The sequence below is a fragment of the Protomyctophum bolini genome (genome assembly GCF_963924005.1).
Source record: "Protomyctophum bolini genome assembly, chromosome: 6".
Lineage (NCBI taxonomy): Eukaryota > Metazoa > Chordata > Actinopteri > Myctophiformes > Myctophidae > Protomyctophum > Protomyctophum bolini.
Genome location: NC_137867.1, coordinates 5685760 through 5703092, shown reverse-complemented (window position 1 = coordinate 5703092; position 17333 = coordinate 5685760). Strand labels below are relative to the sequence as shown.

Genomic DNA, 17333 nt, shown 5'->3' with positions numbered 1-17333 from the left:
GGAATATGGTGTCACTGTGATGGTGAAGTTCTGGCCACAGTGCATGTTGGGTATCTGACAGCTGGTACTGTTGGTGTTGCAGTCATGTACTTGTCCATCCTGGCCCACCGCTGTCACATTGTAAGCTGTGGCACTGGGGCTTCCTACCCAGGTCAGTGAGGTCACATGGGTTGAGTTGGGACACACCAGACTGGCAGTAACATTATATGGAGCACATGGGGCTGGGAAGAGAAAGAAAAAGAGTGAGAAAGTTAATCAGAATCATTATTTTTGTCACATCACAGGTTTACAAGAAGTGTGTGCATGCATGCGCACGTGTGTGTGTGTGTGTGTGTGTGTGTGTGTGTGTGTGTGTGTGTGTGTGCGAGCGAGCGAGCATGCGTGTAATGTTCTCCATCTCATACCTGAGATGAATGTCAATGCCGGACTATGGTCACTGGAGCAGTTGCCATTAATAGCCTTAACGCGTACAGTGTAGGTGGTGCCACACATGCTTGTAAGAGTACAATGGAGTTCAGAGGACAGGCAGGTGGCATTGTCTTGACTACTTGAGGCAGAAACATAGTACTGTACTGTTCCTTTGTGGCCAGACCAGGACACAACAGCACTGTTGCTGATACATTCAGGAGCTACAGAGATGTTGGTAGCAACACATGGCACTACAAAGAGAAGACAATTCCAAAGTTAAGCATGATTAAAGCCATAATGTGATGAGCTAAGAAGAAAAAATCTAACTGGGCTTCAAGATATAATGAAGCAAAATGTAAATAACCATTATTTGAATCTAAAAATGTATAAAGAGAAATGGAACAACGTATTTCTTGGTTCCTCCCTTTACTCAATTGTGCATTCCATATCCCGATTTTAAGTCATTCAATTGAATTAAGTTGAGTCCCACAGAGAAAATGACCTAACGCTTCAAAATCAGAATTACGGTGCCTTTGGTGAACATCTTCTCACCTGTTTTCAGATACACAGCTGAACTTGGTTGACTGTGACAACCTCTGTCCACAGCTACAACAGTGACAGAGTAGTTTTCACCACAGTCTAGATCAGTGAAAGAGCAGGAGTTTGCATTGCCTGAGTCACAGGTGTAGATGTCTCCATCATGTGTTGTTGCTGTTGCTATGTACATGTCTGCTCCTCTGTCAGGGGACCAGGACACGTTGCTAACTCCGCATAATGTAGAAACAGAAATATTACTAGGCGGGCAGGGACCTGGAGACATAAGAGGTAAGAAATGGAGAAAAATAAAAGTTTATTCTCTTTCATGTTGTGGAGAATATTTTAATTGGTCTAATAGTACATCGTTTTTAGATTTTAGGTCTTGTTCCCGCTCTGTACCTGCCATCAACCGATAAGGAATGCTGGGATTCCCAGCACATGAGTCGGAATATGGTGTCACTGTGATGGTGAAGTTCTGGCCACAGTGCATGTTGGGTATCTGACAGCTGGTACTGTTGGTGTTGCAGTCATGTACTTGTCCATCCTGGCCCACCGCTGTCACATTGTAAGCTGTGGCACTGGGGCTTCCTACCCAGGTCAGTGAGGTCACATGGGTTGAGTTGGGACACACCAGACTGGCAGTAACATTATATGGAGCACATGGGGCTGGGAAGAGAAAGAAAAATAGTGAGAAAGTTAATCAGAATCATTATTTTTGTCACATCACAGGTTTACAAGAAGTGTGTGCATGCATGCGCACGTGTGTGTGTGACTGTGTGTGTGTGTGTGTGTGTGTGTGTGTGTGTGTGTGTGTGTGTGTGTGCGAGCAAGCATGCGTGTAATGTTCTCCATCTCATACCTGAGATGAATGTCAATGCCGGACTATGGTCACTGGAGCAGTTGCCATTGATAGCCTTAACGCGTACAGTGTAGGTGGTGCCACACATGCTTGTAAGAGTACAATGGAGTTCAGAGGACAGGCAGGTGGCATTGTCTTGACTACTTGAGGCAGAAACATAGTACTGTACTGTTCCTTTGTGGCCAGACCAGGACACAACAGCACTGTTGCTGATACATTCAGGAGCTACAGAGATGTTGGTAGCAACACATGGCACTACAAAGAGAAGACAATTCCAAAGTTAAGCATGATTAAAGCCATAATGTGATGAGCTAAGAAGAAAAAATCTAACTGGGCTTCAAGATATAATGAAGCAAAATGTAAATAACCATTATTTGAATCTAAAAATGTATAAAGAGAAATGGAACAAGGTATTTCTTGGTTCCTTCCTTTACTCAATTGTGCATTCCATATCCCGATTTTAAGTCATTCAATTGAATTAAGTTGAGTCCCACAGAGAAAATGACCTAACGCTTCAAAATCAGAATTACGGTGCCTTTGGTGAACATCTTCTCACCTGTTTTCAGATACACAGCTGAACTTGGTTGACTGTGACAACCTCTGTCCACAGCTACAACAGTGACAGAGTAGTTTTCACCACAGTCTAGATCAGTGAAAGAGCAGGAGTTTGCATTGCCTGAGTCACAGGTGTAGATGTCTCCACCATGTGTTGTTGCTGTTGCTATGTACATGTCTGCTCCTCTGTCAGGGGACCAGGACACGTTGCTAACTCCGCATAATGTAGAAACAGAAATATTACTAGGCGGGCAGGGACCTGGAGACATAAGAGGTAAGAAATGGAGAAAATTTTACGTTTATTCTCTTTCATGTTGTGGAGAATATTTTAATTGGTCTAATAGTACATCGTTTTTAGATTTTAGGTCTTGTTCCCGCTCTGTACCTGCCATCAACCGATAAGGAATGCTGGGATTCCCAGCACATGAGTCGGAATATGGTGTCACTGTGATGGTGAAGTTCTGGCCACAGTGCATGTTGGGTATCTGACAGCTGGTACTGTTGGTGTTGCAGTCATGTACTTGTCCATCCTGGCCCACCGCTGTCACATTGTAAGCTGTGGCACTGGGGCTTCCTACCCAGGTCAGTGAGGTCACATGGGTTGAGTTGGGACACACCAGACTGGCAGTAACATTATATGGAGCACATGGGGCTGGGAAGAGAAAGAAAAAGAGTGAGAAAGTTAATCAGAATCATTATTTTTGTCACATCACAGGTTTACAAGAAGTGTGTGCATGCATGCGCACGTGTGTGTGTGTGTGTGTGTGTGTGTGTGTGTGTGTGTGTGTGTGTGTGTGTGTGTGTGTGTGTGTGTGTGCGAGCGAGCATGCGTGTAATGTTCTCCATCTCATACCTGAGATGAATGTCAATGCCGGACTATGGTCACTGGAGCAGTTGCCATTGATAGCCTTAACGCGTACAGTGTAGGTGGTGCCACACATGCTTGTAAGAGTACAATGGAGTTCAGAGGACAGGCAGGTGGCATTGTCTTGACTACTTGAGGCAGAAACATAGTACTGTACTGTTCCTTTGTGGCCAGACCAGGACACAACAGCACTGTTGCTGATACATTCAGGAGCTACAGAGATGTTGGTAGCAACACATGGCACTACAAAGAGAAGACAATTCCAAAGTTAAGCATGATTAAAGCCATAATGTGATGAGCTAAGAAGAAAAAATCTAACTGGGCTTCAAGATATAATGAAGCAAAATGTAAATAACCATGATTTGAATCTAAAATGTAATAAAGAGAAATGGAACAACGTATTTCTTGGTTCCTCCCTTTACTCAATTGTGCATTCCATATCCCGATTTTAAGTCATTCAATTGAATTAAGTTGAGTCCCACAGAGAAAATTACCTAACGCTTCAAAATCTGAATTACGGTGCCTTTGGTGAACATCTTCTCACCTGTTTTCAGATACACAGCTGAACTTGGTTGACTGTGACAACCTCTGTCCACAGCTACAACAGTGACAGAGTAGTTTTCACCACAGTCTAGATCAGTGAAAGAGCAGGAGTTTGCATTGCCTGAGTCACAGGTGTAGATGTCTCCATCATGTGTTGTTGCTGTTGCTATGTACATGTCTGCTCCTCTGTCAGGGGACCAGGACACGTTGCTAACTCCGCATAATGTAGAAACAGAAATAATACTAGGCGGGCAGGGACCTAGAGACATAAGAGGTAAGAAATGGAGAAAAATGTAAGTTTATTCTCTTTCATGTTGTGGAGAATATTTTAATTGGTCTAATAGTACATCGTTTTTAGATTTTAGGTCTTGTTCCCGCTCTGTACCTGCCATCAACCGATAAGGAATGCTGGGATTCCCAGCACATGAGTCAGAATATGGTGTCACTGTGATGGTGAAGTTCTGGCCACAGTGCATGTTGGGTATCTGACAGCTGGTACTGTTGGTGTTGCAGTCATGTACTTGTCCATCCTGGCCCACCGCTGTCACATTGTAAGCTGTGGCACTGGGGCTTCCTACCCAGGTCAGTGAGGTCACATGGGTTGAGTTGGGACACACCAGACTGGCAGTAACATTATATGGAGCACATGGGGCTGGGAAGAGAAAGAAAAAGAGTGAGAAAGTTAATCAGAATCATTATTTTTGTTACATCACAGGTTTACAAGAAGTGTGTGTGTGTGTGTGTGTGTGTGTGTGTGTGTGTGTGTGTGTGTGTGTGTGTGTGTGTGTGTGTGTGTGTGTGTGTGTGTGTGTGTGTGTGTGTGTGTGCGTGTGCGTGTGCGTGTGTGCGTGTGCGTGTGTGTGTGTGCGTGTGCGAGCATGCGTGTAATGTTCTCCATCTCATACCTGAGCTGAATGTCAATGCCGGACTATGGTCACTGGAGCAGTTGCCATTGATAGCCTTAACGCGTACAGTGTAGGTGGTGCCACACATGCTTGTAAGAGTACAATGGAGTTCAGAGGACAGGCAGGTGGCATTGTCTTGACTACTTGAGGCAGAAACATAGTACTGTACTGTTCCTTTGTGGCCAGACCAGGACACAACAGCACTGTTGCTGACACATTCAGGAGCTACAGAGATGTTGGTAGCAACACATGGCACTACAAAGAGAAGACAATTCCAAAGTTAAGCATGATTAAAGCCATAATGTGATGAGCTAAGAAGAAAAAATCTAACTGGGCTTCAAGATATAATGAAGCAAAATGTAAATAACCATTATTTGAATCTAAAAATGTATAAAGAGAAATGGAACAAGGTATTTCTTGGTTCCTCCCTTTACTCAATTGTGCATTCCATATCCCGATTTTAAGTCATTCAATTGAATTAAGTTGAGTCCCACAGAGAAAATGACCTAACGCTTCAAAATCAGAATTACGGTGCCTTTGGTGAACATCTTCTCACCTGTTTTCAGATACACAGCTGAACTTGGTTGACTGTGACAACCTCTGTCCACAGCTACAACAGTGACAGAGTAGTTTTCACCACAGTCTAGATCAGTGAAAGAGCAGGAGTTTGCATTTTCTGAGTCACAGGTGTAGATGTCTCCATCATGTGTTGTTGCTGTTGCTATGTACATGTCTGCTCCTCTGTCAGGGGACCAGGACACGTTGCTAACTCCGCATAATGTAGAAACAGAAATATTACTAGGCGGGCAGGGACCTGGAGACATAAGAGGTAAGAAATGGAGAAAAAGAAAAGTTTATTCTCTTTCATGTTGTGGAGAATATTTTAATTGGTCTAATAGTACATCGTTTTTAGATTTTAGGTCTTGTTCCCGCTCTGTACCTGCCATCAACCGATAAGGAATGCTGGGATTCCCAGCACATGAGTCGGAATATGGTGTCACTGTGATGGTGAAGTTCTGGCCACAGTGCATGTTGGGTATCTGACAGCTGGTACTGTTGGTGTTGCAGTCATGTACTTGTCCATCCTGGCCCACCGCTGTCACATTGTAAGCTGTGGCACTGGGGCTTCCTACCCAGGTCAGTGAGGTTACATGGGTTGAGTTGGGACACACCAGACTGGCAGTAACATTATATGGAGCACATGGGGCTGGGAAGAGAAAGAAAAATAGTGAGAAAGTTAATCAGAATCATTATTTTTGTCACATCACAGGTTTACAAGAAGTGTGTGCATGCATGCGCACGTGTGTGTGACTGTGTGTGTGTGTGTGTGTGTGTGTGTGTGCGAGCGAGCATGCGTGTAATGTTCTCCATCTCATACCTGAGATGAATGTCAATGCCGGACTATGGTCACTGGAGCAGTTGCCATTGATAGCCTTAACGCGTACAGTGTAGGTGGTGCCACACATGCTTGTAAGAGTACAATGGAGTTCAGAGGACAGGCAGGTGGCATTGTCTTGACTACTTGAGGCAGAAACATAGTACTGTACTGTTCCTTTGTGGCCAGACCAGGACACAACAGCACTGTTGCTGATACATTCAGGAGCTACAGAGATGTTGGTAGCAACACATGGCACTACAAAGAGAAGACAATTCCAAAGTTAAGCATGATTAAAGCCATAATGTGATGAGCTAAGAAGAAAAAATCTAACTGGGCTTCAAGATATAATGAAGCAAAATGTAAATAACCATTATTTGAATCTAAAAATGTATAAAGAGAAATGGAACAACGTATTTCTTGGTTCCTCCCTTTACTCAATTGTGCATTCCATATCCCGATTTTAAGTCATTCAATTGAATTAAGTTGAGTCCCACAGAGAAAATGACCTAACGCTTCAAAATCAGAATTACGGTGCCTTTGGTGAACATCTTCTCACCTGTTTTCAGATACACAGCTGAACTTGGTTGACTGTGACAACCTCTGTCCACAGCTACAACAGTGACAGAGTAGTTTTCACCACAGTCTAGATCAGTGAAAGAGCAGGAGTTTGCATTGCCTGAGTCACAGGTGTAGATGTCTCCACCATGTGTTGTTGCTGTTGCTATGTACATGTCTGCTCCTCTGTCAGGGGACCAGGACACGTTGCTAACTCCGCATAATGTAGAAACAAAAATATTACTAGGCGGGCAGGGACCTGGAGACATAAGAGGTAAGAAATGGAGAAAATTTTAAGTTTATTCTCTTTCATGTTGTGGAGAATATTTTAATTGGTCTAATAGTACATCGTTTTTAGATTTTAGGTCTTGTTCCCGCTCTGTACCTGCCATCAACCGATAAGGAATGCTGGGATTCCCAGCACATGAGTCGGAATATGGTGTCACTGTGATGGTGAAGTTCTGGCCACAGTGCATGTTGGGTATCTGACAGCTGGTACTGTTGGTGTTGCAGTCATGTACTTGTCCATCCTGGCCCACCGCTGTCACATTGTAAGCTGTGGCACTGGGGCTTCCTACCCAGGTCAGTGAGGTCACATGGGTTGAGTTGGGACACACCAGACTGGCAGTAACATTATATGGAGCACATGGGGCTGGGAAGAGAAAGAAAAAGAGTGAGAAAGTTAATCAGAATCATTATTTTTGTCACATCACAGGTTTACAAGAAGTGTGTGTGTGTGTGTGTGTGTGTGTGTGTGTGTGTGTGTGTGTGTGTGTGTGTGTGTGTGTGTGTGTGTGCGCGTGTGTGTGTGCGTGTGCGAGCATGCGTGTAATGTTCTCCATCTCATACCTGAGCTGAATGTCAATGCCGGACTATGGTCACTGGAGCAGTTGCCATTGATAGCCTTAACGCGTACAGTGTAGGTGGTGCCACACATGCTTGTAAGAGTACAATGGAGTTCAGAGGACAGGCAGGTGGCATTGTCTTGACTACTTGAGGCAGAAACATAGTACTGTACTGTTTCTTTGTGGCCAGACCAGGACACAACAGCACTGTTGCTGACACATTCAGGAGCTACAGAGATGTTGGTAGCAACACATGGCACTACAAAGAGAAGACAATTCCAAAGTTAAGCATGATTAAAGCCATAATGTGATGAGCTAAGAAGAAAAAATCTAACTGGGCTTCAAGATATAATGAAGCAAAATGTAAATAACCATTATTTGAATCTAAAAATGTATAAAGAGAAATGGAACAAGGTATTTCTTGGTTCCTCCCTTTACTCAATTGTGCATTCCATATCCCGATTTTAAGTCATTCAATTGAATTAAGTTGAGTCCCACAGAGAAAATGACCTAACGCTTCAAAATCAGAATTACGGTGCCTTTGGTGAACATCTTCTCACCTGTTTTCAGATACACAGCTGAACTTGGTTGACTGTGACAACCTCTGTCCACAGCTACAACAGTGACAGAGTAGTTTTCACCACAGTCTAGATCAGTGAAAGAGCAGGAGTTTGCATTGCCTGAGTCACAGGTGTAGATGTCTCCATCATGTGTTGTTGCTGTTGCTATGTACATGCCTGCTCCTCTGTCAGGGGACCAGGACACGTTGCTAACTCCGCATAATGTAGAAACAGAAATATTACTAGGCGGGCAGGGACCTGGAGACATAAGAGGTAAGAAATGGAGAAAAAGAAAAGTTTATTCTCTTTCATGTTGTGGAGAATATTTTAATTGGTCTAATAGTACATCGTTTTTAGATTTTAGGTCTTGTTCCCGCTCTGTACCTGCCATCAACCGATAAGGAATGCTGGGATTCCCAGCACATGAGTCGGAATATGGTGTCACTGTGATGGTGAAGTTCTGGCCACAGTGCATGTTGGGTATCTGACAGCTGGTACTGTTGGTGTTGCAGTCATGTACTTGTCCATCCTGGCCCACCGCTGTCACATTGTAAGCTGTGGCACTGGGGCTTCCTACCCAGGTCAGTGAGGTCACATGGGTCGAGTTGGGACACACCAGACTGGCAGTAACATTATATGGAGCACATGGGGCTGGGAAGAGAAAGAAAAATAGTGAGAAAGTTAATCAGAATCATTATTTTTGTCACATCACAGGTTTACAAGAAGTGTGTGCATGCATGCGCACGTGTGTGTGTGACTGTGTGTGTGTGTGTGTGTGTGTGTGTGTGTGTGTGTGTGTGTGTGTGTGTGTGTGTGTGTGTGTGTGTGTGTGTGTGTGTGTGTGTGTGTGTGCGAGCGAGCATGCGTGTAATGCTCTCCATCTCATACCTGAGATGAATGTCAATGCCGGACTATGGTCACTGGAGCAGTTGCCATTGATAGCCTTAACGCGTACAGTGTAGGTGGTGCCACACATGCTTGTAAGAGTACAATGGAGTTCAGAGGACAGGCAGGTGGCATTGTCTTGACTACTTGAGGCAGAAACATAGTACTGTACTGTTCCTTTGTGGCCAGACCAGGACACAACAGCACTGTTGCTGATACATTCAGGAGCTACAGAGATGTTGGTAGCAACACATGGCACTACAAAGAGAAGACAATTCCAAAGTTAAGCATGATTAAAGCCATAATGTGATGAGCTAAGAAGAAAAAATCTAACTGGGCTTCAAGATATAATGAAGCAAAATGTAAATAACCATTATTTGAATCTAAAAATGTATAAAGAGAAATGGAACAAGGTATTTCTTGGTTCCTCCCTTTACTCAATTGTGCATTCCATATCCCGATTTTAAGTCATTCAATTGAATTAAGTTGAGTCCCACAGAGAAAATGACCTAACGCTTCAAAATCAGAATTACGGTGCCTTTGGTGAACATCTTCTCACCTGTTTTCAGATACACAGCTGAACTTGGTTGACTGTGACAACCTCTGTCCACAGCTACAACAGTGACAGAGTAGTTTTCACCACAGTCTAGATCAGTGAAAGAGCAGGAGTTTGCATTGCCTGAGTCACAGGTGTAGATGTCTCCACCATGTGTTGTTGCTGTTGCTATGTACATGTCTGCTCCTCTGTCAGGGGACCAGGACACGTTGCTAACTCCGCATAATGTAGAAACAGAAATATTACTAGGCGGGCAGGGACCTGGAGACATAAGAGGTAAGAAATGGAGAAAATTTTAAGTTTATTCTCTTTCATGTTGTGGAGAATATTTTAATTGGTCTAACAGTACATCGTTTTAGATTTAAGGTCTTGTTCCCGCTCTGTACCTGCCATCAACCGATAAGGAATGCTGGGATTCCCAGCACATGAGTCAGAATATGGTGTCACTGTGATGGTGAAGTTCTGGCCACAGTGCATGTTGGGTATCTGACAGCTGGTACTGTTGGTGTTGCAGTCATGTACTTGTCCATCCTGGCCCACCGCTGTCACATTGTAAGCTGTGGCACTGGGGCTTCCTACCCAGGTCAGTGAGGTCACATGGGTTGAGTTGGGACACACCAGACTGGCAGTAACATTATATGGAGCACATGGGGCTGGGAAGAGAAAGAAAAAGAGTGAGAAAGTTAATCAGAATCATTATTTTTGTCACATCACAGGTTTACAAGAAGTGTGTGTGTGTGTGTGTGTGTGTGTGTGTGTGTGTGTGTGTGTGTGTGTGTGTGTGTGTGTGCGAGCATGCGTGTAATGTTCTCCATCTCATACCTGAGCTGAATGTCAATGCCGGACTATGGTCACTGGAGCAGTTGCCATTGATAGCTTTAACGCGTACAGTGTAGGTGGTGCCACACATGCTTGTAAGAGTACAATGGAGTTCAGAGGACAGGCAGGTGGCATTGTCTTGACTACTTGAGGCAGAAACATAGTACTGTACTGTTCCTTTGTGGCCAGACCAGGACACAACAGCACTGTTGCTGATACATTCAGGAGCTACAGAGATGTTGGTAGCAACACATGGCACTACAAAGAGAAGACAATTCCAAAGTTAAGCATGATTAAAGCCATAATGTGATGAGCTAAGAAGAAAAAATCTAACTGGGCTTCAAGATATAATGAAGCAAAATGTAAATAACCATGATTTGAATCTAAAATGTAATAAAGAGAAATGGAACAACGTATTTCTTGGTTCCTCCCTTTACTCAATTGTGCATTCCATATCCCGATTTTAAGTCATTCAATTGAATTAAGTTGAGTCCCACAGAGAAAATTACCTAACGCTTCAAAATCAGAATTACGGTGCCTTTGGTGAACATCTTCTCACCTGTTTTCAGATACACAGCTGAACTTGGTTGACTGTGACAACCTCTGTCCACAGCTACAACAGTGACAGAGTAGTTTTCACCACAGTCTAGATCAGTGAAAGAGCAGGAGTTTGCATTGCCTGAGTCACAGGTGTAGATGTCTCCATCATGTGTTGTTGCTGTTGCTATGTACATGTCTGCTCCTCTGTCAGGGGACCAGGACACGTTGCTAACTCCGCATAATGTAGAAACAGAAATATTACTAGGCGGGCAGGGACCTGGAGACATAAGAGGTAAGAAATGGAGAAAAATGTAAGTTTATTCTCTTTCATGTTGTGGAGAATATTTTAATTGGTCTAATAGTACATCGTTTTAGATTTAAGGTCTTGTTCCCGCTCTGTACCTGCCATCAACCGATAAGGAATGCTGGGATTCCCAGCACATGAGTCAGAATATGGTGTCACTGTGATGGTGAAGTTCTGGCCACAGTGCATGTTGGGTATCTGACAGCTGGTACTGTTGGTGTTGCAGTCATGTACTTGTCCATCCTGGCCCACCGCTGTCACATTGTAAGCTGTGGCACTGGGGCTTCCTACCCAGGTCAGTGAGGTCACATGGGTTGAGTTGGGACACACCAGACTGGCAGTAACATTATATGGAGCACATGGGGCTGGGAAGAGAAAGAAAAAGAGTGAGAAAGTTAATCAGAATCATTATTTTTGTCACATCACAGGTTTACAAGAAGTGTGTGCATGCGCGTGTGTGTGTGTGTGTGTGTGTGTGTGTGTGTGTGTGTGTGTGTGTGTGTGTGTGTGTGTGTGTGTGTGCGAGCATGCGTGTAATGTTCTCCATCTCATACCTGAGCTGAATGTCAATGCCGGACTATGGTCACTGGAGCAGTTGCCATTGATAGCCTTAACGCGTACAGTGTAGGTGGTGCCACACATGCTTGTAAGAGTACAATGGAGTTCAGAGGACAGGCAGGTGGCATTGTCTTGACTACTTGAGGCAGAAACATAGTACTGTACTGTTCCTTTGTGGCCAGACCAGGACACAACAGCACTGTTGCTGATACATTCAGGAGCTACAGAGATGTTGGTAGCAACACATGGCACTACAAAGAGAAGACAATTCCAAAGTTAAGCATGATTAAAGCCATAATGTGATGAGCTAAGAAGAAAAAATCTAACTGGGCTTCAAGATAAGCAAAATGTAAATAACCATGATTTGAATCTCAAAATTAATAAAGAGAAATGGAACAAGGTATTTCTTGGTTCCTCCCTTTACTCAATTGTGCATTCCATATCCCGATTTTAAGTCATTCAATTGAATTAAGTTGAGTCCCACAGAGAAAATGACCTAACGCTTCAAAATCAGAATTACGGTGCCTTTGGTGAACATCTTCTCACCTGTCTTCAGATACACAGCTGAACTTGGTTGACTGTGACAACCTCTGTCCACAGCTACAACAGTGACAGAGTAGTTTTCACCACAGTCTAGATCAGTGAAAGAGCAGGAGTTTGCATTGCCTGAGTCACAGGTGTAGATGTCTCCATCATGTGTTGTTGCTGTTGCTATGTACATGTCTGCTCCTCTGTCAGGGGACCAGGACACGTTGCTAACTCCGCATAATGTAGAAACAGAAATATTACTAGGCGGGCAGGGACCTGGAGACATAAGAGGTAAGAAATGGAGAAAAATTTAAGTTTATTCTCTTTCATGTTGTGGACAATATTTTAATTGGTCTAATAGTACATCGTTTTAGATTTAAGGTCTTGTTCCCGCTCTGTACCTGCCATCAACCGATAAGGAATGCTGGGATTCCCAGCACATGAGTCAGAATATGGTGTCACTGTGATGGTGAAGTTCTGGCCACAGTGCATGTTGGGTATCTGACAGCTGGTACTGTTGGTGTTGCAGTCATGTACTTGTCCATCCTGGCCCACCGCTGTCACATTGTAAGCTGTGGCACTGGGGCTTCCTACCCAGGTCAGTGAGGTCACATGGGTTGAGTTGGGACACACCAGACTGGCAGTAACATTATATGGAGCACATGGGGCTGGGAAGAGAAAGAAAAAGAGTGAGAAAGTTAATCAGAATCATTATTTTTGTCACATCACAGGTTTACAAGAAGTGTGTGCATGTGTGTGTGTGTGTGTGTGTGTGTGTGTGTGTGTGTGTGTGTGTGTGTGTGTGTGTGTGTGTGTGTGTGTGTGTGTGTGTGTGTGTGTGTGTGTGTGTGTGTGTGTGTGTGCGAGCATGCGTGTAATGTTCTCCATCTCATACCTGAGCTGAATGTCAATGCCGGACTATGGTCACTGGAGCAGTTGCCATTGATAGCTTTAACGCGTACAGTGTAGGTGGTGCCACACATGCTTGTAAGAGTACAATGGAGTTCAGAGGACAGGCAGGTGGCATTGTCTTGACTACTTGAGGCAGAAACATAGTACTGTACTGTTCCTTTGTGGCCAGACCAGGACACAACAGCACTGTTGCTGATACATTCAGGAGCTACAGAGATGTTGGTAGCAACACATGGCACTACAAAGAGAAGACAATTCCAAAGTTAAGCATGATTAAAGCCATAATGTGATGAGCTAAGAAGAAAAAATCTAACTGGGCTTCAAGATATAATGAAGCAAAATGTAAATAACCATGATTTGAATCTAAAATGTAATAAAGAGAAATGGAACAACGTATTTCTTGGTTCCTCCCTTTACTCAATTGTGCATTCCATATCCCGATTTTAAGTCATTCAATTGAATTAAGTTGAGTCCCACAGAGAAAATTACCTAACGCTTCAAAATCAGAATTACGGTGCCTTTGGTGAACATCTTCTCACCTGTTTTCAGATACACAGCTGAACTTGGTTGACTGTGACAACCTCTGTCCACAGCTACAACAGTGACAGAGTAGTTTTCACCACAGTCTAGATCAGTGAAAGAGCAGGAGTTTGCATTGCCTGAGTCACAGGTGTAGATGTCTCCATCATGTGTTGTTGCTGTTGCTATGTACATGTCTGCTCCTCTGTCAGGGGACCAGGACACGTTGCTAACTCCGCATAATGTAGAAACAGAAATATTACTAGGCGGGCAGGGACCTGGAGACATAAGAGGTAAGAAATGGAGAAAAATGTAAGTTTATTCTCTTTCATGTTGTGGAGAATATTTTAATTGGTCTAATAGTACATCGTTTTAGATTTAAGGTCTTGTTCCCACTCTGTACCTGCCATCAACCGATAAGGAATGCTGGGATTCCCAGCACATGAGTCAGAATATGGTGTCACTGTGATGGTGAAGTTCTGGCCACAGTGCATGTTGGGTATCTGACAGCTGGTACTGTTGGTGTTGCAGTCATGTACTTGTCCATCCTGGCCCACCGCTGTCACATTGTAAGCTGTGGCACTGGGGCTTCCTACCCAGGTCAGTGAGGTCACATGGGTCGAGTTGGGACACACCAGACTGGCAGTAACATTATATGGAGCACATGGGGCTGGGAAGAGAAAGAAAAAGAGTGAGAAAGTTAATCAGAATCATTATTTTTGTCACATCACAGGTTTACAAGAAGTGTGTGCATGCGCGTGTGTGTGTGTGTGTGTGTGTGTGTGTGTGTGTGTGTGTGTGTGTGTGTGTGTGTGTGTGTGTGTGTGTGTGTGTGCGAGCATGCGTGTAATGTTCTCCATCTCATACCTGAGCTGAATGTCAATGCCGGACTATGGTCACTGGAGCAGTTGCCATTGATAGCCTTAACGCGTACAGTGTAGGTGGTGCCACACATGCTTGTAAGAGTACAATGGAGTTCAGAGGACAGGCAGGTGGCATTGTCTTGACTACTTGAGGCAGAAACATAGTACTGTACTGTTCCTTTGTGGCCAGACCAGGACACAACAGCACTGTTGCTGATACATTCAGGAGCTACAGAGATGTTGGTAGCAACACATGGCACTACAAAGAGAAGACAATTCCAAAGTTAAGCATGATTAAAGCCATAATGTGATGAGCTAAGAAGAAAAAATCTAACTGGGCTTCAAGATAAGCAAAATGTAAATAACCATGATTTGAATCTCAAAATTAATAAAGAGAAATGGAACAAGGTATTTCTTGGTTCCTCCCTTTACTCAATTGTGCATTCCATATCCCGATTTTAAGTCATTCAATTGAATTAAGTTGAGTCCCACAGAGAAAATGACCTAACGCTTCAAAATCAGAATTACGGTGCCTTTGGTGAACATCTTCTCACCTGTCTTCAGATACACAGCTGAACTTGGTTGACTGTGACAACCTCTGTCCACAGCTACAACAGTGACAGAGTAGTTTTCACCACAGTCTAGATCAGTGAAAGAGCAGGAGTTTGCATTGCCTGAGTCACAGGTGTAGATGTCTCCATCATGTGTTGTTGCTGTTGCTATGTACATGTCTGCTCCTCTGTCAGGGGACCAGGACACGTTGCTAACTCCGCATAATGTAGAAACAGAAATATTACTAGGCGGGCAGGGACCTGGAGACATAAGAGGTAAGAAATGGAGAAAATTTTAAGTTTATTCTCTTTCATGTTGTGGACAATATTTTAATTGGTCTAATAGTACATCGTTTTAGATTTAAGGTCTTGTTCCCGCTCTGTACCTGCCATCAACCGATAAGGAATGCTGGGATTCCCAGCACATGAGTCAGAATATGGTGTCACTGTGATGGTGAAGTTCTGGCCACAGTGCATGTTGGGTATCTGACAGCTGGTACTGTTGGTGTTGCAGTCATGTACTTGTCCATCCTGGCCCACCGCTGTCACATTGTAAGCTGTGGCACTGGGGCTTCCTACCCAGGTCAGTGAGGTCACATGGGTTGAGTTGGGACACACCAGACTGGCAGTAACATTATATGGAGCACATGGGGCTGGGAAGAGAAAGAAAAAGAGTGAGAAAGTTAATCAGAATCATTATTTTTGTCACATCACAGGTTTACAAGAAGTGTGTGCATGCATGCGCACGTGTGTGTGTGTGTGTGTATGTGTGTGTGTGTGTGTGTGTGTGTGTGTGTGTGTGTGTGTGTGTGTGTGTGTGTGTGTGTGTGTGCGAGCGAGCATGCGTGTAATGTTCTCCATCTCATACCTGAGCTGAATGTCAATGCCGGACTATGGTCACTGGAGCAGTTGCCATTGATAGCCTTAACGCGTACAGTGTAGGTGGTGCCACACATGCTTGTAAGAGTACAATGGAGTTCAGAGGACAGGCAGGTGGCATTGTCTTGACTACTTGAGGCAGAAACATAGTACTGTACTGTTCCTTTGTGGCCAGACCAGGACACAACAGCACTGTTGCTGATACATTCAGGAGCTACAGAGATGTTGGTAGCAACACATGGCACTACAAAGAGAAGACAATTCCAAAGTTAAGCATGATTAAAGCCATAATGTGATGAGCTAAGAAGAAAAAATCTAACTGGGCTTCAAGATATAATGAAGCAAAATGTAAATAACCATTATTTGAATCTAAAAATGTATAAAGAGAAATGGAACAACGTATTTCTTGGTTCCTCCCTTTACTCGATTGTGCATTCCATATCCCGATTTTAAGTCATTCAATTGAATTAAGTTGAGTCCCACAGAGAAAATGACCTAACGCTTCAAAATCAGAATTACGGTGCCTTTGGTGAACATCTTCTCACCTGTTTTCAGATACACAGCTGAACTTGGTTGACTGTGACAACCTCTGTCCACAGCTACAACAGTGACAGAGTAGTTTTCACCACAGTCTAGATCAGTGAAAGAGCAGGTGTTTGCATTGCCTGAGTCACAGGTGTAGATGTCTCCATCATGTGTTGTTGCTGTTGCTATGTACATGTCTGCTCCTCTGTCAGGGGACCAGGACACGTTGCTAACTCCGCATAATGTAGAAACAGAAATATTACTAGGCGGGCAGGGACCTGGAGACATAAGAGGTAAGAAATGGAGAAATTGTTAAGTTTATTCTCTTTCATGTTGTGGAGAATATTTTAATTGGTCTAATAGTACATCGTTTTAGATTTAAGGTCTTGTTCCCGCTCTGTACCTGCCATCAACCGATAAGGAATGCTGGGATTCCCAGCACATGAGTCAGAATATGGTGTCACTGTGATGGTGAAGTTCTGGCCACAGTGCATGTTGGGTATCTGACAGCTGGTACTGTTGGTGTTGCAGTCATGTACTTGTCCATCCTGGCCCACCGCTGTCACATTGTAAGCTGTGGCACTGGGGCTTCCTACCCAGGTCAGTGAGGTCACATGGGTTGAGTTGGGACACACCAGACTGGCAGTAACATTATATGGAGCACATGGGGCTGGGAAGAGAAAGAAAAAGAGTGAGAAAGTTAATCAGAATCATTATTTTTGTCACATCACAGGTTTACAAGAAGTGTGTGCATGTGTGTGTGTGTGTGTGTGTGTGTGTGTGTGTGTGTGTGTGTGTGTGTGTGTGTGTGTGTGTGTGTGTGTGTGTGCGAGCATGCGTGTAATGTTCTCCATCTCATACCTGAGCTGAATGTCAATGCCGGA

The 17333-nt window shown here is 43.9% G+C and overlaps 1 protein-coding gene across 1 annotated transcript in view; it reads right to left on the bottom strand.

Moving 5' to 3' along the window:
• LOC308316845 (adhesion G protein-coupled receptor F5-like) overlaps positions 1-14041 on the bottom strand; it is a gene marked incomplete at both ends in the record, with an annotated part of 44990 nt that extends 30949 nt beyond the window's left edge. Inside the window, one exon of the mRNA XM_080765633.1 lies at positions 14035-14041. Coding sequence (XP_080621759.1) covers positions 14035-14041 — 7 coding nt within the window. The remainder of the gene's footprint in view (positions 1-14034) is intronic.
• Between the last annotated feature and the right edge of the window lie 3292 nt (positions 14042-17333).